At 36.8% G+C, this 22242-nt stretch overlaps 2 protein-coding genes across 3 annotated transcripts in view; one reads left to right on the top strand and one right to left on the bottom strand.

Annotated features, from left to right (window-relative positions):
• The window catches only part of LOC106085188 (glutaminase kidney isoform, mitochondrial), a 49202-nt gene extending 45179 nt beyond the window's left edge, over positions 1 to 4023 (bottom strand). The window contains exon 1 of one of the 2 annotated variants that reach the window (XM_013249290.2): positions 3345 to 4023. In XM_013249290.2, coding sequence (XP_013104744.2) covers positions 3345 to 3671 — 327 coding nt within the window. In that variant the 5' untranslated portion in view covers positions 3672 to 4023. The remainder of the gene's footprint in view (positions 1 to 3344) is intronic. The other variant, XM_013249291.2, reaches the window with a different exon arrangement.
• The window catches only part of LOC106085175 (uncharacterized), a 39562-nt gene continuing 21106 nt past the window's right edge, over positions 3787 to 22242 (top strand). Inside the window, exon 1 of the mRNA XM_059370537.1 lies at positions 3787 to 3919. Within this exon, the coding sequence (XP_059226520.1) occupies positions 3910 to 3919 (10 nt within the window). The 5' untranslated portion in view covers positions 3787 to 3909. The remainder of the gene's footprint in view (positions 3920 to 22242) is intronic.

The following is a 22242-nucleotide window of genomic DNA, read 5'->3' as shown; positions in this document are numbered from 1 at the left end:
GTATTTTTAATGTGGTTGTGTTAGTAATGTAGTTGGTGGGCATAAGTATTAGTTTTAGGGTGAAGTTTCGAGAAGTCTTTTCTTTACCTACTTAAAATACAAACATTAGCATGCTATTACTTTGTTTTTTATTTTCGTACACTTTCAGCGAGGAGATCATAATCGTGGCTACTAACAGCTACTCTGTGTTTAAGTTTACGTCAATCGAAAATAGAGAGGTTTGTTTATGTTAAAACTCTGCCTCTCCCTCTCTCTCTCTCTCCCTTGTATACATACAACATAAGAGAAACATATTGAACTTTGAATTCAACAAACTCTATGTTGACCAATCATGCCTTAATGCCGTTAAAGAGAGTTTAAGCGATAAACATTATTTTCCAATGAGTAATGGGTAACCATTACCGGGAAACCCTTACCTAATTCGCACCTTTTATTATCAGCTAGACATTTTTATCTCGAAGTAGTCAAAGGTTTTCCTATCAAATTCCAATTTCCTGGAAAAAATCTAAAAAAAATAACTACTGGAAAATTGTGTAATTTGGCAGCTCTACTTACTGTTACAAATATCTTTGATCTGCCTTTCCCTATTCTTTAGTGCTGAGTAATCCCTTGGGTAATACATTTTGTTTGCCCATTCTTTTTTTTTGTTATTCAATACATTTCATGACTAATGATTTTATTCAAAACAAGAACTAATGTAGGAAGGAAAAAACTAAAACTGTTTATAAACATTTGGAGAGTATCGAATTCGTTATGGGAGGAATATAGCAGTTTTTCGTTTAAAACATTGCCGCTTTATGGTGTTGGAAACGAAAGGAAAACAGAGAACATAACTTATGTTGTAAAGCATTTGATGAAACTAAAAGCCTGGTTATGCTCTCGAAAATGTAGAAAAAATTGATGGTAAATGTAAACAGGCAATTATGCAAAACGTAGCATTTGACATTTCAAAGAAAACTAATTTTTTAACACAAATGACTTGAAGGTGAGGTAGGGTCTGACGTCGGAGAACTTCAGACATAACTCAAGTGCAGGTCGGAAAAGACGGTCCTCCATGCATTGCGTGGTGAACTTTCACCCAAAGAAATGACTTCTTTGGCTCCTGTAAGCCGCAATTGTTATTTAATTTGGCTAAAATTTTACACGAAGTGCATTTTTATGACTTCCAACAACTTTCCAAATAAAGCCCAGATTTGAGTAAATTACAGTCGTGATTGAATTTTTTACCATTTAATTGAATCAATTAATGTTTTCATTGAATCTGAAAAACTTTTCAATCACAATCGTGATTGCTACGACAACAACAACAAATATATAGGGCACCCCTACCCGACCCACGAAATTTTTTGGATCTTTGCCAAACAGCGCACCTCAACTTCATGCTCCAAAAAGGTAAACATCTGTGTCGTGATTGAAGTAGCTTAAACTAAAAAAATAATTGGATCAATTAATTTTGTGATTAAAACGTATTTTTTTTTCTTTGTAGTCATTCCGTTTGTAACACCTCGAAATATTGATCTCATACCCTATAAAATATACATATACAAATATTCTTGATCGTCGTTGACATTCAGAGTAGATTTAGACACGTCCGTCCATCCGAATAATGATATCCGTTTGAAATGCATAGGTATTTCTTATGGATGTAGGAGTTTTGAGATTTCTAATGGGCCATATCGCCTCAGTTTTGGATATAATGAGAATAGCTCCCTCTAGTGGCTCAAGAAATCAAGATGCCAGGTCGGTTTATATGGCAGCTATATCAGGTTATGGACCGATTTGATCCATACCTACCATAGTAGTTGGAAGTCATAATAAAACACTTCGTGCAAAATTTCAGACAAATCGGATAAGAATTGCGCCCTCTAGTAGCTCAAGAAGTCAAGATCCAAGATCGGTTTATATGGCAACTATATCAGGTTATGAGCTGATTTGAACCATACTTAGCACAGTTATTGGAAGTCATAACAAACCACTTCATGCAATTTTTCAGCAAAATCTGATAAGAATTGCGTCCTCTATTGGCTCAAAAAGTCAAGATCCAAGATCGGTTTATATTGCAACTATATCAGGTTATGGACCGTTTTGAACCATACTTAGCACAGATGTTGGAAGTGATACCAAAACACCACGTGCAATTTTTCAGCAAAATCTGATAAGAATTGCGTCCTCTAGATGCTCAAGAAGTCAAGACCCAAGATCGGTTTATATGGCAGCTATATCAAAACATGGACCCATTTACAATCCCAATGGCCCTACATTAATAAGATATATTTGTGCAAAATTTCCAGCGTCTAGCTATACTCCTTCGAAAGTTAGCGTGCTTTCGACACACGAACAGACGGACGGCTATGGCTAGATCGACTTAAAATGACATGACCATCAAGAAAATATACACTTTATGGGGTCTTAGACGCATATTTCGAGGGGTTACAAGCGGAATGACGAAATTAGTATAACCCCATCCTATGGTGGAGGAAATACAAACTTTTTGTAACAAAAATTTTCCATGGAACTTTTTGTAACAAAAATTTTCCATGAAACTTTTTGTAACAAAAATTTCTCATGAAAATTTTTAATAAATTTTGTCTACTTATTAGGGTTATTTCAAAAAATTCTAAACACTTTTTATAATTTTATGCAAGCGTTGTTGCATTCGTCTCTATTTTCCTATGGCAGTCTTCTGTGAGTGCCACTCTTACATTCGTAAAATAATCAAAATGAAAATCTTTGCAATGCAAGGCAATTCATGTCCAAATTCTTTTCTCTGGACATTGGTGCGTATGAATGTTTGTGTATAACGCAGATATGCTTTGAACATTGGTGCGTATGAATGTTTGTATCTACCTAAGATACTCTATGCACATTGGTGCGTATGATTGTTTGTGTCTACCCTAGGTATACATGCTTCCATAGTTTGGGTCATTTGAAGTTAAAACTTTATTAACTGTTCTTTTTTTAGCCATAAACATTCCTACTCACATTCTTCAAAGAAATCAAAAGTGACTGACTAATCATGTTAGGTTGCGCGTTACAAAATTACTAATTTCTATTATTGTAAGACGAAGCAATGCACTTTGGCTGAGCCATAAATCTTGTTTTTTTTTCCTTCCAGGAATTGATTGTGTCATACCCACATACTATCCATGATAAAAATCAATGAATGAATGAGTGTGTGAGTTACTCCCCCTCAGCAAGAATATAAAAGAAAATTCATGTGGGTGGTGGGTGATGGTAGTGGGTGGTTAGATTACTGCATGGTAAGCAAAAACAAAAATCAAACTGTTAAAGGAAATAGATTTACGTAAAATGTAACTCTATAACATTCATACACATATACATACCTCCGATTTGATTTTTTCCTGTAGCACCTTTCCAGTGTGACCAAATTTCTTACGTCCATCTAAAGGTGATGATGACGACGATGAAACATTGTTGCTTGTCGAAGAAGGAAGTTCAGGTGATGTTTCAAGCAAGCTATTATTGTTATCAACACTTTTCTCTTCTAAATTTTCAGCTAAATTAAAAGCGGTGGCTTTCAAGCGCTTACTCAATAACAGGGACACATTACTTCCATTAAAAAGTTGTACGTTTTTAAGCTTTTTACTGGCACTGCTGCCTCCCAACAACCACAATTGTTTAATTGACAATGAAGAAGAACTTTTAAACATTATTTTTCCAACACAAACCGTAGAAGAAAAATTTTCCAAATGTGGACCTTAGTTAAAAAACTTTTAATACACAAATAATAATTTGGTTACTGGGTATCAATCAGTCTTTTGATTTTTGCCGAATAATTGATTCTCTTTTTGTCTAAGTTTTGTTTTTTGCTACAGCAACTTTAACGCGATTTCCGATTTGCTTGCGGTTTTTGTTTTAATTCTTTTTTTTTCGCTTTCTTACTTCTGAATGGTGTTAGGTATGTATTTGCTGATTTCACGAAATAGACTGAATCCAAAGTTGGCAAATGGAACTCTTAAGAGCAAAAGAAATGGTTTCGCCTTCCGTGGTGCTGATACCAAGCAACACATCAACACACACACCCACACATAGACATTTGCGTGCGCTAGGGGTCGGATTTTATCTCTTTGGTGTTTACTTTGGAGAGGCCATAACGGAGAGCTACATTACCAAAATAAAATGTGTGTGTCTCGCGCAGTGTTGCCATAAGAACATGGTAAAGTTTCAGTGGAAATTTTCTAATATTGCAATCATGCTAGTTAACCCATTAGTGCCTGACCTTCGATTCCCTTGTCCGATTTTGATGAAATTTTATATATTCATTAAATGAAGCATTTACTTTGACGTTTATAATTTTTTTTTAAGCGTTTTAAAGATTTTTTAAACAAATTATAAAAAAAATCTTTTTTCCTAAGCCACTGTGTTTTAAGAACAAACAAGTAAAAACGTGCTAAGTTCGGCCGGGCCGAATCTTATGTACCCTCCACCATGGATCGCATTTGTCGAGTTCTTTTCCCGGCATCTCTTCTTAGGCAAAACAGGATATAAGAAAAGATTTGCTCTGTTATTAGAGCGATATCAAGATATGGTCCGGTTTGGACCACAATTAAATTATAGTTGGAGACCTGTGTAAAATGTCAGCCAATTCGAATAAGAATTGCGCCCTTCGGGGCTCAAGAAGTAAAACAGAGAGATCGATTTATATGGGAACTGTATCGGGCTATAAACCTATTCAGACCATAATAAACACGTATGTTGATGGTTATGAAAGGATCCGTCGTACAAAATTTCAGACAAATCGGATAGGAATTGCGCCCTCTAAAGACTCAAGAAGTCAAGACCCAAGATCGGTTTATATGACAGCTATATCAGATTATGGACCGATTTGAACCATACTTGGCACAGTTGTTGGATATCATAACGAAACACGTCGTGCAAAATTTCATTCCAATCGGATAAGAATTGCGCACTCTAGAGGCTCAAGAAGTTAAGACCCAAGATCGGTTTATATGGCAACTATATCAAAACATGGACCGATGTGGCCCATTTACAATACCAACCGACCTTCACTAATAAGAAGTATTTGAGCGAAATTTCAAGCGGCTAGCTTTACGCCTTCGGATGTTAGCGTGCTTTGGATATGGCTAGATCGACATAAAATGTCGCGACGATCAAGAATATATATACTTTATAGGGTTTTAGACGAATATTTCGAGTAGTTACAAACAGAATGACGAAATTAGTATACCCCCCCTCCCCCCTATAAAAACCATTTTCTTTGAACTTTTAAGCATTTAACGAAGAAAAATGGATTTTAATGACTTTGACCTAAAATCGCACCTGCTGCCAAAGGTAGTAGGTTATCGCCATAAGTTATTGTCCCACCACCGAAGGATGGGAGTATATTCATTTTTCTTTTTTTGTCCATAAGCAAGTTAAGTTCGAAGATGGGATATATCGAACTATATCTTGATATAACCCCTATATAGACCGATCTGCCGATTTAGGGTCTTTGGACGATCAAATCCACATTTATTAACAGATTTTGTTGAAATTTGAGACAGTGAGTTGTGTTAGGTCAGTCGACATCCTTCCTTAATTTGGCCCAAATCGGTCCAGATTTGGATATAGCTGCCATATAGACCGATCTTTCGATTTAAGGTCTTGGGCCCATAAAAGGCGCATTTATTGTCCGATTTCGCCGAAATTTGGGACTGTGGGTTGTGTTAGGCCCTTCGACATTCTTCTTCAATTTGGCCCAGATCAGTTCAGATTTTAATATATGTAGCTGCCACATAGACCGATCTCTCGATTTAAGGTTTTGGGCCTATAAAAGGCACATTTATTGTTCGATTTCGGCGAAATTTGGGACAGTGAGTTGCATTAGGCTCCTCGACAACTTTCTGCAATTTGACCCCGATCGGTTCAGATTTGGATATAGCTGCCATATAGGCTGATCTCTCCATTTAATTTCCTTAATATTTTTGTGCAGAAAAGTGATTTTATTGCCTAGAACCTGTAGTCTAAAATAATGGACCTTTAGGTCATAAATTTAATTTTGCTAAATTTCCCTAAAATACCAGATTGAATCGATGGAGTCTTTCATCGGCAAGGGCTGCCGCCTCAGTGTACAGCGCACTGCTACAACAACAAGAACAACATTTAATTTACCTAGTTTCATTCGCACACTCATATTCCAATCACTCATTGATATGTGAGAAGTTTGCCCCTGTTCCTTAGTGGAATTTTCATGGGCAAAATTTGCAATTTGAATTTGCAATTTCCTCATATTCCAATGAACCGCATTGATATAGCTTTTTTCCAAGTCGCGCTGGTATTCTCCATTAACAGCGAAATTTTTTAATATTTTTCTACTTATTTGAATTTATTTAATTTTATTTTATTTTAATTTTTTCAATCTTATTTAAACTTATATTTCTAATTTTAATTTATTTTATTCTCTCACTTTCTTTAACTTTTGTTCAAAACCCCACCAAAGGCAACCCTGTTGGCACTTTCTTCAATTCATGATTTTTGGTGGTGCTTTACACAAAGAGCTAAAGTAAATGGAGAATTTGTTGTTTGTTTACATAACGTTATCACTGTTTGGAGGAATATAATCGCTCTCGTTTTAGCTCTTTAGCCGCTTAAACTCTTAAGCTCTCTCATGGTGTGCTTTGTTGGTGTTCTTTTGACAAAAAAAGGGGGCTGATTTGTTCTCTTGGTAACAATGCATAAGCATAGGTTTTGCAAAAATGATAACGATGTGTTAAAAAATTTGCCTATTTTAACAAATTACTGGCAGAGTCTTCAAACATCTTTGGTGGTGGCACGGACGGACACGAACATCGTACGTCCGTGTGTTTCTTTGTCTCTTGAAATGAAACATCTGCTGTGTACAAAATCAATGAATGAATGAATTCTTGCATATGCATGTGTGCGTGCAGGGGGCCTGTTTTTCGCACATGACCAAAAGTAGGTACATTATTATATTATAAAAGTATATAAGGCATTGCATTTTTGGCATCGTGACACAAATCGGAGGAATTTCAAAAGAGAACACCGTGCAACAAATTTCAAGGGCAGAGTACTTTGAACGAAATGTGATTTTCATCAAAAATCTGTCGATTTTTGATTTTAAAACAAATATTTCAAAAATTTAATTTTCATTAAAAATTTTCAAATTTGATTTTCGTAGAAAATTTCGTCGAAATTGGATTTTTATAGGAAATTTCGTCGAAATCTGATTTTCATAGAATATATTGACGAAATTTGATTTTCGTAGAAAATGTCTTCGAAATTCTATTTTCATAGAAAATTCCATCGAAATATGATTTCCAAAAAAAATTTCATAGAAATCTGATTTCCATAGAAAATTTCGTCGAAATTTGATTTTCATAGAAAATTTCGTCACAATTTGATTTTTATAGAAAATTTGGACAAAATATGATTTTCATAGAAAATTTCGTCGAAATTTAATTTTTTTTTTTTGAAGCCATCACACCTGATAAGCTTGAAAAGTCTTCTAACCAAAGACGAAACGCGTCCCATAGTGGTTGGTGTGTATTGCCATCTTTGGCTTTCCTTGTCCATTTACATCTCCGATCATTGAGCTAGTCTCGAAAGAGAAACAGACAAAAATTGTAAAATTTAATGATCTCGCCCTAACAGGCAAAAAACTTAAAAAATTAAATTTGATTTTCATAGAAAATTTCGACGAAATTTGATTTCCATAGAAAATTTTCATCGAAATTTGATATTCATAAAAAATTTCATCGATGTTCGATTTTCATAGAAATTTTCGTCAAAAATTCATTTTCATAGAAAATTTCGTCGAAATTTGTTTTTCATAGAAAATATCGTCCAAAATTGGTTTTTTATAGAAAAATTGGACGAAATTTGAATTTTATAGAAAATTTCGTCGAAATTTGATTTTCATAGAACATTTCGTCGAAATTTGATTTTCATAGAAATTTTGTCAAAATTTGATTTTCATAGAAAATTTCGTCAAAATTTTTTTTCATAAAAAATTTCGTCGAAATTTGATTTTCATAGAAAATTCTATCGAAATTTGATTTTCATAGAAAATTTTGTCGAAATTTGATTTTCATAGAAAATTTCGTCGTGTTCAAGGTACGTTTGAACATGAAGTCATGTGCACCCATGTGCAGACATGCGTTCACGTATGCACATGACCCACTGTGCATAACGGTACATTGAAGTAAGTTCTTAATCGCTGATTCCGCCTTGATTTCATATTTGTTTACCTGGAATTGTTGCTTGTAGCTTGGAAAGTTGACCGTTTTCGCGGGGTCCAAGTGACAAGCAACAACCAGAAAAAGATCAGTCTCGATTGAAACCTTAAACCCGCGAACCGTGCTCTTTCCCCCCTCGAAGTGAACAACAAGTGAACCAACAGTGAACATACATACAAACATATATAACTAGAGTGAACATTGCAACAATAAACTTTGAAACAGTGAACTAATATATTTAACATTTTAGACACAAGTGACACAACAACAACAGACTCAAGCACCAAATTCTAAAAGCGACCCACAATCTCAGTACAGAAATAAACAACAATCAAAAGTGCAGGACACTAACAACACCAACCACAACCAAAAGTTCGGGCCACAATTAAAACTATAACTTTATATTGCACAATTCCCTAACATTAAAATAAAGCTGCATTTTTTCCTATTAAGATTTAAATTTGTCTACTTAAATCTACATATGAAATTTATTAATCAAACCCTAAGTGAAACCTAAACTAATTCAATCGTTTGTTCCCAATACAAATTTTGCTATCTAAAACTAAGTGTAATATTTGCTACTTAAACTAAAAATGAATTGCTCTACTTACCCTAATTAAAAGCAAATAATTAATTCTAAAATTCTCTAACTAATGCTAACTATAATCAATTATTCAACTCAATTGGCTACTTATATCTAATGGAATCTAAAAGCACTGAAAAATAACAATTACAATAAACAATTACAACAACAATGAATTTAAACACTTAATTCTCCCTCTTTTTATTCCGAAAGGCAAAACCCTTAGTCTGACCCCAAACATTTGGTCCTTCGAGCCGGATAAGTGGTTTTTTTAAATAATTAAAAAACCAAAAATCAAAAAAAATTTTCTGTTTTCTGCCCAAAAATAATTCATTTTCATTTCAAAAGACCCAGTGACCGAAACACAAAAAATTCGCAACAACAAAAGTGCAGTGACCCAACAATTAAAAACAAAAGAAATAGAGAAAAGTGCGAAAAAAGGGTTGGTTACACACAACCGTACATACATACACGTATGGACGGACGGCCAACACAAAAATATCAAAACACATAAAAGATCAGTTTTGGCCATTTATTAAAAACACAAAATAATACACAAATCACAAATTCATCACAAATCACAAAAATATATAGCGGCTCTCAGTGTTCTTCGTTTGGTTGTGGCATTTATTTTATTGAAAATTTGATAAAATATTCCAACCAAATGAAGATCAAAACGAAATAACAAAAGAAAATAATAACCAAATTGCAAAGTGACAATTAAAGTACATAAAGACTCAAATAAAACAAAAACTAATTAAATTAACAGGGTGACCCGTGTAAAAATAAAAATAATTAATTAAATTTTAATGTGCAAAAAATTGACCCCAAAATCATTAGAAGTTGTGGTAAATCAAAAAAGAAGTGTGCAAAAGACCCAAAAACTTGAAAGTGACCCGCACAGTGGGACAAAAGTGGCAAAAAGTAAAAAAAAAAAAAATTAAAAACTTTAAAAAGTTTTGAAAAAAGTGTTAAATTCATATACAAAAGTGTTTTTGTTCTAAATAAAGGAAAAATTACATAAAAATTTAAAAATTCAACGATTTGTCGTCCAACTACCGAAATTGTTCACAAATTTTGTTTGTGTGTTTTGATAATTTTTCTAGCAAAATTGTTAAATAACGCATTTCCAAAGCAAAATCCCATAAAAAGCGTAATAAAATCAGTAGTTGCACGCCAAATTTGTTGAATTTGACCCAAAATTAATAATTTTATTTTTCTGTTTTTGCCTTAAAAAATCAATTCGGGACGGTCGCGCAAATAAAAAATACAACAAAAACTTTTTAAAAAACTGTACGCTTGGACCTTGACCAATCGAAACAACCGCTACAACGGTCATTTTCCAAGCTACAAAATTCAAAAAAACCCAACAACAAAAATCCACAAACCTACAAAAAGCGAACAATAAAAATAGACGCTTCAAAAAAGGCGCGCAAACAGCACAACAGCAACACAGCATCACCAATATAGACCCATACATACACACATACATCAATCAAAGTGAGAACCATTTTGTTTTTCTATTAAAGTGCGCTTGGGTATTACGTCATACATAACCTTTTTTTTCAAAAAGGAAAAGTTCATACATTAACCCAGCGTACTTTAATATTGTTTTTGATCGTTTTTGATTATGAATCGCTAATTCGGTTGTCTGATAAATTTTGACCCAAATTAATTTAATCCAAAGTGAATTTGACCCCGATATAGCAGACCCTACTTTCAAGGCAGTGTGTAGGATTTTTGGGACAGACAACCGTGGTATTTTTGTAAAGAAAAAAAAAAGTGTCTTAGTAAAAATTGAAGTGCTTTTAGAAAAGAAGAAGTTTTTTATCAAGAATTGTTTTTGTGTGAGGAATAACGAAAATAATATTGCGTGCTGGCCTCATTTGTCTTCGAAATTTTAAAACTTCATTCTATTGCACAAATTTAAGTGGAAACGGTCGGAAAGGACTGTGGTTGTTTGTGCAATCCTTTGTTGTTTTTTATACAGAAAGCAAATTGACCCAGCGAGTCAAAGCAGTATTATTGTAAAGAATCATCTAGTTCTGTATGCCAAATTTTGAAAAGTGAAAGTTTAATTTTTTTTGGAGAAAAATAAATTTTTTTTTTTTGCAACTTTAATTCGAGCGGAATTAAATTGCTGGTGTATTGCGATTTGAAAGAAATTTTTTTTAAAATTTTTTGCGGCTATTGTATAATCGATATCATCAGAAATATTAACCTGTTTTTTTTTCCTAGTGACCCAGATAGGACATTTATTACGAATTTTGTAAAAGGTTTCAGGTTTGACCCTTAGATATTTGACCCATCATCAAGACACACATTTTTTTTTCGCATTAGGTTTTTTAGAAATAGATTTGATTTCTACAAATAACCAGGTTTTTTGGACATTTTGTTGTAGATTTTTCCTTGGTTTTATAGTTTTTGAACCTATTTAAAACATATACAAGCCAATTACAAAATGGATAAGAATTTACGCGAAAGATTTGTAAACTGTGTGAATGATTTAGTAGATTTTGAAAGCGTTTACTCCGCGGCTAAGTCAGATGATAATATACATTCGTTAGAAATCACGCGGGTAGAACTCAATTCTTTATGGGATCAAATCAAGAAGGCATACTTAGATTGTAGGGACCGCATTCCGGAAAAGGATGAGACACCTATAGATAAAACTAAACTTCGAAATAATTACAAACAGGCACTAGAAACTTATAAACGGTGTTTAAGCTCTCTTAACGGAGAAATTTTGGCCCTTAACGAGCAACAAGATCAAGAAAAACAGGAGAGAATATCGATGACCCAACAGCGAGACAATAATGATTTTTCACCAGCTCTAAGATTGCCGCCCTGTGACACAGATGTCTTTAAAGGGGGATATCGCGAATGGCCCACCTTTAGGGACTTATTTTCAGCAATTTACATTAACAATTCAAAATTAAGTAAAGTCGAGAAGTTGTTTCACTTGACCCAAAAAACAGCAGGAGAAGCCCGCGAAATAATTTCCAATGTTCCACTGACCCATGAGGGTTTCGACATAGCGTGGAGAAATCTCGTTCATAGGTACGAAAATAAACGCATGCAGGTAAATGAGCAATTGCGAGCTCTTTTTAATTTACCTTCGGTTTCCGTTGATAACGCGTCAACAATCCAGAAATTACAGCGCACTATAGGTAGTTGTACCCAAACTTTACAGACCCTTGAAGTAGAAACGGGGGGATGGGACCCAATCTTAGTTTATCTTGTGTCAACCAAACTACCAAGAATATTTTTAGAAGAATTCGAAAGCAGCCTAGCAGATTGTTCGTCTCTTCCATCGTGGAATCAATTAGATGTATTTTTGACCCATAAATTCAAGACCCTAGAATCAGTCGGCAATATCAAGCCACAATATTCGAGATATAATCAACCCAGATCGGAGTACGATAAGCGGGAAAAGCGAGTTAATAGTTTTCAAACAAATGTAAATCCCAATTTCAAGAACACGGGCTCAAGACCCAGCAACAACACACAATCACACTATAATGCTCAGAATAACAAACCGGTTTGTCAACTTTGTAAATCCAATCATTCTTTGCGAGAATGTCCTCAATTTCTAGAAAGGTCGATCAACGATCGAATAAACATTGTTAAGACAGGTCATCTTTGCTATAACTGCCTTTCTTCGGATCATGGAGTCAGGGAGTGTAAAAGTCGTTTTAGTTGTAGGGAATGTAGTCAACGACACCACAGTTTGATACATAAAGGCAACCAGAGCCAGTACCCTACAACAGGCACACACCAACGAGGCGGAGCACGACCTAGCACCAGTGCTGCCGCTCTCAACACTTTAGTTCAGCCCGGTAGACAGGAAGCACGACCTAGCACCAGTGCTACTGATCCTACCACCCTAGCTCAACCGGTTAGCGAATACGCACGCCCTAGTACCAGTGCTGCCGCTTCAACCACCCTAGTACAACCATCGGTATCGCCAAATATACAGTCCACACCTTGTTTAGAAGCACCTTGTTCAACGACTTTGACACTTCAGGAAATCAGACCCACTCCGCAACCCAAAGAGACACTTTTGTTCACAGCAATAGTTCAAATCAAATCTAGAGGACATAGATATGATGCCAGGGCAATCATCGATCCTGGGTCACAATCAACTTTCATATCAGAAAAAATTAGAAACAAATTGCAACTTCCAACAGTTAAGAATTTAATTCACGTCACAGGTTTAAGCGACGCAGTTTCTGAAACATCGACAAAAGCTTGCGTCTTCAATCTTTGCTCACGAGTAAATCCTAGTTTTGAGCTGGAGGTTTGGGCACCAGTCTTAAAGACCCTACCTTCTCATTTACCAACACACAATTTAAGGCAAAATCAATTTGGAGATTTTGCACACCTTAGTCTCGCGGACCCCCGATTCTTTGAAAGTCGACCCGTGGACATGTTAATCGGATTAGATATTGGACCCCTTATATTCACAAAAGGCGGTACTATGAAATCCTTTGGATCACTTATAGCGCAGGACACCGTTTTTGGGTGGATCATAGGAGGACCCATTACGGAAGACCCTAAATCCGACAGACAAATCACACTTTATAGTGCATCATCATTAGAAAAGATAATCACTCGCTTTTGGGAGGTGGAAGAGACCCCAAAAAAGGTTTTGAGGTCAGCAGAAGATATTTATTGCGAAAATAATTACAAAAATACAACACGACGTAATGAGGCGGGGAGATATATCGTAACTTTACCTTTTAAAAGCTGTTCAGAGATCGGTTCATCTAGGAACATCGCATTGGCACAGTTTCATAGAATGGAGAAAAAGTTGTCTAAGACCCCAGATATTAAAGCACATTATGATGCAGCCATATTAGAGTATTTGGAATTAGGACACATGAGGAAGGTAGACCCAAACAGCGTATACAAGACCCCTCACTACTACTTACCTCACCATGCAGTTATCAAACCAGATAGGGTTACCACAAAACTTAGAGTGGTTTTTAACGCATCTAGCCCAACATCAAACAAGAAAAGTCTTAACGATATCTTACATACAGGACCCATACTTCAGCAAGACCTTGTGCTACAAGTGTTGAAATGGAGATTTTTTAAGTACGTCTTCAATGCAGACGTGACAAAAATGTATCGTCAGATCTTAGTAGACCCCAATCAAACAGCTTTTCAAAGAATTCTCTTTCGTAAATCAGAAAACCACCCAATTGAGGATTACGAACTCTTAACTGTTACCTTCGGCATAAATTGCGCCCCATTTTTAGCGATTAGGACCCTTCTCCAGTTAGCAGAAGACGTGAAAGATTCTCATCCGTTAGGATCAAGAATTATTAAAGAAAATTTATATGTCGATGATGTATTAGCGGGCGGACACTCCATAGAAGAAGCTACAGCAGCTAGGAAGGAATTAGCCTCCGCATTAGAATCAGCTGGTTTCGAGCTAAGAAAATGGGCGTCAAATGACACACGTTTGTTAAAGGATTTAAATGAAGACATGCTTCTTCCAATAGATTGGTTAAATATTTCCGAAGCTTCTTCGACAAAGACCCTAGGAATTCGTTGGAATATATCAGGTGATAATTTCACTTTTACGGCCCCTACAGTTGAAGAAAAGCAAATGAGCACCAAGCGAGAAGTATTATCAACGATAGCAAAGTTTTTCGACCCATGTGGATGGTTAGCGCCAGTAATAGTTGTAGCCAAGTTAATCATGCAACAGGTTTGGCTAGATAAGGTAGAATGGGACGACTCGTTGAAGCCAGTGACTCAAATGAACTGGAATAACTTTGTGAGAGGTAGCCATTCTATAGACACTGTATCGATACCAAGATGGGTTCGGTTTACACCTGCTAGTATTGTGGAAATACATGGATTCTGCGACGCGTCAGAAAGCGCATATGCAGCCACAATTTATATACGCGTTGAACACATCGATAAAACTGTAGACACTTTTCTTCTAGCAGCCAAGACCCGAGTAGCCCCAGTTAAGAAAATCTCTCTGCCAAGGTTAGAATTATGCGGTGCAGTTATGTTGTCAAAGTTAACAAATGCCATTGTGCCTAAGCTTCAATTATCAAAGTTTACGACCCATTTCTGGACCGACTCTACAATCGTTCTAGCCTGGCTACAAAAGCCACCATGCTCATGGAGCGCTTTCGTTGGTAACAGGGTTTCAGAGATATTAGAGAACGTCGGCGGTGAGAATTGGAAACATGTTGACTCAGAATATAATCCTGCAGATGTAGCAAGTCGTGGCTGTTCTCCTGACGACTTAATAGCTCATAATTTATGGTGGACGGGACCCCAGTGGCTCAAATTGCCGCATGATCAGTGGCCGCAAGACCGAGTTAATACAGACACTAATCTTGAAGCAAAACAAGTTAAAGTATTCGCAACAGGCACTTTTGATGACCCTTTGACTCGATTTTCGTCTTTAGCTAGAGCATATCGTGTTTTGTCTTACGCCGTTAGGTTCTGGCGTAACACAGGTTCAACTAGATCCTCACTTAAAATTTCATCGCAAGAAATAACCAGCCCAGAGCTCATAGACACAAAGATGCGTCTTATAGTGGCAACTCAGAAACATTACTTCGTTGAGGAATACAGTTCTTTGACCCAAAAGAAAAGGCTTTCACCTAGAAGTAGTCTTTTACCATTCAACCCCTTCATAGATAGAAAAGGAGTAATTAGATCCAATGGTCGTTTAGTTCAATCGCCAGCTTTGACGTACAGCGAACGTCATCCAATCTTAATCCCATATGATTCGCGATTTGCACTCCTTCTAGTGGAATTTGTTCATAAAGTCTCAATGCACGGAGGCAATCAACTTATGACCCGGCTCATCCGTACGGAGTTTTGGATATTCAGATTGAAACAGTTGATCAAGAAAGTTATACACAATTGCAGAGTTTGTACCCTATATCGATTAAAGACTCAGACCCAAATTATGTCATCTCTTCCACCCGAGCGTACTACTTTATCCAGACCCTTTACGAATACAGGGGTAGATTTTGCAGGACCCTTCGGAATCAAAAGCTTAACAGCACGAGCGTGTTTAATAACCAAGGGTTATATCTGCATATTTGTTTGTTTTGCGACAAAAGCCATCCACTTAGAAGCAACAAGTGATTTATCGACTCAATCATTTCTGGCGGCATTAGCTCGTTTCATAGGAAGGAGAGGGTGCCCAGAAAAGATATATTCCGACAATGGAAAGAATTTTATAGGCGCAGCAGAAATGCTCAAGAAAGATCAGAAAGAGTTTATGAAAAGTTTACAGAGCAGCGCCATTCAGCAACATGCTCATCAGAATTTAGAGTGGAAATTTATTCCTCCAGGAGCTCCCCATATGGGGGGATTGTGGGAGGCAGGAGTTAAATCATTCAAGATACACCTTAAGAAGTCTATGCCCAAAATGAACTTCACGTTCGAAGAACTGTCAACCATATTGGCACGTATCGAGGCCTGCCTCAATTCACGACCCCTTAGTCCAGCTTCTGAAGACCCTAACGATTTAGCACCCTTGACCCCAGCTCACTTCCTTATAGGCTCTTCCCTTTTGACCCCGGCAGAACCCGACATCTCAGAGGAGGACATAACGCTTGCAAATCGGTGGAAGAGATTAAAGATTATATCCCAAAACTTTTGTCAGAGGTGGAAGTCAGAGTACTTAAATGAGCTTCACCGTAGATACAAATGGAAGTATCAGCAAGATAACATACAGGTCAATGATTTAGTTGTCATCAGGGATGAGAGATATCCCACCGAGTGGAAGTTAGGACGAGTTTTTAAAACATACCCCGGTGTTGATCAGAACACTCGAGTTGTAGACATTCGAACTTCCAATGGCATAGTCAGTCGACCCATAACTAAGATTGTCAAATTATTCTCAGACACCCCTAGCAATTCATAATCACATCAAAACACGGTACTCACGAGATTTTGGTTACAGATAATGGCCGGATATTTACCTCGCCCAGAGTCCCCACGACCCGCCAGACCCACACGCCCTCGCTTCGACCCACGGGAACCCAGGTATCGCCCCGCATCTTGGCAGTATGCCTGTGGCCTCTGCCAGGAGGACCACGCCATACGGTCATGCCCGCGGTTCCGGCAAATGACACCGTATCAGAGATACGAGACAGTTGAGAGACGGAGTTACTGTCGGAACTGTCTGGCGCGCAGCCATCTGGCCCCAGACTGCCCCGTGGTCACTGCCTGCCGGACATGCGACTACCGCCATCACACAATGCTGCATGGAGCCCCACAGCTTAGGGAGACATACGGCAGCTACAGCCCGCCCCCAATGGAGATTGCCAACCCACGGCAACTTGCAATCGAACCAGCCAACCAGATGCCCATCGTCCAAGGCCCTCCCCCGGTCGAGATACCTTACAGCCGGGCCACTGTTTTTGTACCCACGGCGATGGTGGAATTGGCACCCGAGGAGCAGGACGAGTGGGCTGGGGTACGGGTACTTTTGTGCCAGGCATCGACCATCACCCGAATCGCGGCAGCCACAGTAACTCGCCTGGGGATACCAACGAGAGAGCGCAGAGGGCACCGTCTGGCAACAATAAGACTTCGGTCAAGGCATGCGTCGAGGAGGACCATGTATACCATCCAGGCAGTGGTGACCCGGGATTTGCCGCGACGACCCTATTCAGATCCCATCATTCCCGACCCCACAAGCAGCCTAAGATCCCTTCCTTTGGCAGATGCTGACCCTAGGGGCAACGAACCAATCGATGTAGAGGTAGGGGCCGATGCCTACGCCCACCTCCGGAGGAGTGGTGTTGGGCAACCCGGATTGGGAGCCGTCTTCGCCCAGGAGACAGATTGGGGATACGTGTTCGTCGGCCCAGTCACCTCACAGGCAAGAAACCAAAATTAAAAAGGTAAGATGTCACTTCGTCACTTGGAGGGGGAGAATGTTCAAGGTACGTTTGAACATGAAGTCATGTGCACCCATGTGCAGACATGCGTTCACGTATGCACATGACCCACTGTGCATAACGGTACATTGAAGTAAGTTCTTAATCGCTGATTCCGCCTTGATTTCATATTTGTTTACCTGGAATTGTTGCTTGTAGCTTGGAAAGTTGACCGTTTTCGCGGGGTCCAAGTGACAAGCAACAACCAGAAAAAGATCAGTCTCGATTGAAACCTTAAACCCGCGAACCGTGCTCTTTCCCCCCTCGAAGTGAACAACAAGTGAACCAACAGTGAACATACATACAAACATATATAACTAGAGTGAACATTGCAACAATAAACTTTGAAACAGTGAACTAATATATTTAACATTTTAGACACAAGTGACACAACAACAACAGACTCAAGCACCAAATTCTAAAAGCGACCCACAATCTCAGTACAGAAATAAACAACAATCAAAAGTGCAGGACACTAACAACACCAACCACAACCAAAAGTTCGGGCCACAATTAAAACTATAACTTTATATTGCACAATTCCCTAACATTAAAATAAAGCTGCATTTTTTCCTATTAAGATTTAAATTTGTCTACTTAAATCTACATATGAAATTTATTAATCAAACCCTAAGTGAAACCTAAACTAATTCAATCGTTTGTTCCCAATACAAATTTTGCTATCTAAAACTAAGTGTAATATTTGCTACTTAAACTAAAAATGAATTGCTCTACTTACCCTAATTAAAAGCAAATAATTAATTCTAAAATTCTCTAACTAATGCTAACTATAATCAATTATTCAACTCAATTGGCTACTTATATCTAATGGAATCTAAAAGCACTGAAAAATAACAATTACAATAAACAATTACAACAACAATGAATTTAAACACTTAATTCTCCCTCTTTTTATTCCGAAAGGCAAAACCCTTAGTCTGACCCCAAACACGTCGAAATTCGATATTCATAAAAAATTTCGTCAAAATTTGATTTTCATAGAAAATTCTATCGAAATTTGATTTTCATAGAAAATTCTATCGAAATTTGATTTTCAAAGAAAATTTCTTCAAAATTTGATTTTCATAGAAAATTTCGTCAAAATTTCATTTTCATAGAAAATTTCGTTGAGATTTGATTTTAATAGAAAATTTCATCGAAATTTGATTTTCATAGAAAATTTCGTCGAAATTTGATTTTCATAGAAAATTTCGTCGAAATTTGACTTTCGTAGAAAATTTCATCGAAATTTGATTTTCATAGAAAATTTCGTCGAAATTTGATTTTCATAGAAAATTTCGTCGAAATTTGATTTTCATAGAAAATTTCGTCGAAATTTGATTTTCATAGAAAATTTCGTCGAAATTTGATTTTCATAAAAAATTTGGTCGAAATTTGATTTTCATAGAAAATTCAATCGAAATTTGATTTTCATAGAAAATTCAATCGAAATTTGATTTTCATAGAAAATTCAATCAAAATTTGATTTTCATAGAAAATTTCGTCAATTTGATTTTCATAGAAAATTTGGTTTACCATAGAAAATTTCGTCGAAATTTGATTTGCATAGAAAATTTGGTCGAAGTTTGATTTTCATAGAAAATTTGTTTTGCCATAGAAATTTTCGTCGAAATTTGATTTTCATAGAAAATTCCGTCCACTTTTTCTTTTCATATTAAATTTCGTCGAAATTGATTTTCATAGAAAATTTCGCCACAATTTGACTTTCATAGAAAATTTTGTCGAAATTTGATTTTATGTACACAAGCTGGAAAGGGGCCCGCTCCGCAGCGCCTTCTTTAACGCTCTTATACATTTTCTAGTATAGTTTTAAGATGGGGACATGTCGCCCCGAATGTGGATTTCGAATTCGTGTCATTGAAGTGTGGAGTCCACCGTAGCGTAGAGGTTAGCATGACCGCCTATGACGCCGAATGCCTGGGTTCAAATCCCGGCGTGAACATCAGACAAATTTTCAGTGGTAGGTATCCCCTTACAAATGCTGACTACATTTATGAGGTTTGTTGCCATTCGGTCTCGGCATAAAAAGGATGCACCTTATCATTGAGCTTAAACATTAATCGCACTGCACTCATTGATATGAGAGAAGTATCCCCTATTCCTAAATGGAATGTTCATGGGAAATTTGGTGTTTAGTTAGTCATTGGAGCGCAGAGGTAGCAAGTCCGCCAATGATGCTTAACGCGGAAAAATGTTAAGTGTTGCTTATCCCATTCTAATCCCCATTTCTGAGTTGCTATGTCATGCATAGAAGTCACGTAAAAACTTTTCCCCATAGAGGTGTCGCACTACGAGACGTCGTTGGGACTCGGCTATAAAAAGGAGGTCCTTCATCATTGAGCTTAAACTTGAATCGAACAGCACTCATTGATATGTGAGAAGTTTGCCCCGGTTCTTTAACGAAATGTTCATGGGCAAATTTTTACTATACTCCCGTATACTTTTCTTTGGACTCCTATATTGTAGTGGGTAAATATATTCGGTTTGGGTATATTTTGGGAGTGAGATGACCACCCAGACACTTGGCGCTTGAAGTAAATATAAGCTTTGTGCTATACTCTCTAAAATAATCCCAAAAAATTGTTATCAAATTCGTTCTTAACTAACAAAAACTTGTCATTTGAGCCCCATATTGATATGTTCGGGATATGAGGGCTTTGGGGATTACCCACAACTGGATTCCTTTTCTACACTCAAATACCTTTCATTTGAGTCCCATATTGTCATGATGGGTCAAATAACCTATTTGAGGTGTTTTAAGGAGGTTAAGCGCCACCTCAATTCCCTTAACACAGATTTTAACATAAATTTCCTAATCTAATTTGCCAAATTGCTTTCATTTGAGTCCTATTTAAGCATGGTCGGCTAATATGCCCATTTGGGGGATTTTTGAGGTTGAGTACACCACCCATTACATGGACTTTATTTTTTCCAAATTCGTAATCTGCCCTCGAATGCCTTTTATTTGAGTCCCATATTGACATGAACGTCCAATATGGGTCTAGAGGAGTTTTGGGGTTGAGGAGAGCCGCTGGGTACTTAGTTTAAAATTTTAATACAATTTTCGTTGTCTACTCTCCACTACCTTACATTTGTTACTCATATTGTTCTGATCGATCCACTTTTGACTGTGGGTGGTGTTTTTGGGGTAAGGGGAGGGTGCGCCCCCCTTCCAAAACGAAAAATTATATAGCCTATGGTTCCTTTCAGACCAACCTACATAATCTGTGAAAATTTCGAGAAAATCAATGATTCCGTTTTTGAGTTTATACGGAACAAACAAACAAACCGAGTACCATATATTGGGTTGCCCAAAAAGTAATTGCGGATTTTTCATATAGTCGGCGTTGACAAATTTTTTCACAGTTTGTGACTCTGTAATTGCATTCTTTCTTCTGTCAGTTATTAGCTGTTACTTTTAGCTTGCTTTAGAAAAAAAGTATTAAAAAAGTATATTTGATTAAATTTCATTCTAAGTTTTATTAAAAATGCATTTACTTTGTTTTAAAAAATCCGCAATTACTTTTTGGGCAACCCAATAGATGTGAATGGCTAATATGCCCATTTGGGTCGTTTTTTGGGGGGGTGGAATTACCCCCTATACTTCTACCTGATTTTGTATGCCTGATTCGTAATCTACTCCCGAATATCTTTCATTTAAGCCGCATATCCGATCAATTTGTCTGCTTGGAGTAGTTTTGGGGCTAGGGCGACTTTCTGGGTACTTGGACTCAATTTTTGATACCATATTCTTATTCTACTCTTCAATACCAATTTGATGCCCATATTGTCCTCATCGGTCCACTTTTGATTCTGGGTGGAGTTTTTGGGGTAACGGGGGAGGGTCCACCCCTTCCGGTATCAACAACTTATTAAGCCTATTTCTCCTCCCTGACCATATTCGTAATCTACTCCCGAATACCTTTCATTTGAGTCCCATATTTTAGGGAATTTTGCGGCTGGGCGGCCTCTCAGTTACTTGGACCCAATTTTTGATATGAAACTCGTACTCTACTCCAGAATACCATTCATTTGAGTCCCATATTATCCCGATCGGTCCACTTTTATTTTTGGGTAGTACTTTTGAGGTAAGGGGGAGGGCCCGCCAAACAAACAAATTGATTTTTTTTATAGAAAATTTCGTTGAAATTTTATTTTCATAGAAAATTTTGTCCAAACTTAATTTTCAAAAGAAAATTTTATCTAAACTTGATTTTCATAAAAAATTTTGACGAAAATTTAATTTTCATAGAAAATTTCGTCGAATTGGATTTTCATAGCAAATTTCTTCAAAACTTGATTTTCATAGAAAATTTCATCAAAATTTGATTTCCATTGAAATTTTGTTGAAGTTTGATTTTCTGTAAAAAGTTTCGACACAATGTAGTTTTTATAGAAAATTTCCTTGAAAATTATTTTAAAACATTTGTAGACGAAATTTAGTTCTTTTGTTTTTAATTTTAATCTCAATATATGTGCATCCACAACC

Source organism: Stomoxys calcitrans, chromosome 5 (genome assembly GCF_963082655.1).
Source record: "Stomoxys calcitrans chromosome 5, idStoCalc2.1, whole genome shotgun sequence".
Classification (NCBI taxonomy): Eukaryota; Metazoa; Arthropoda; class Insecta; order Diptera; family Muscidae; genus Stomoxys; species Stomoxys calcitrans.
This window is presented reverse-complemented; position numbering and strand designations above follow the sequence as displayed.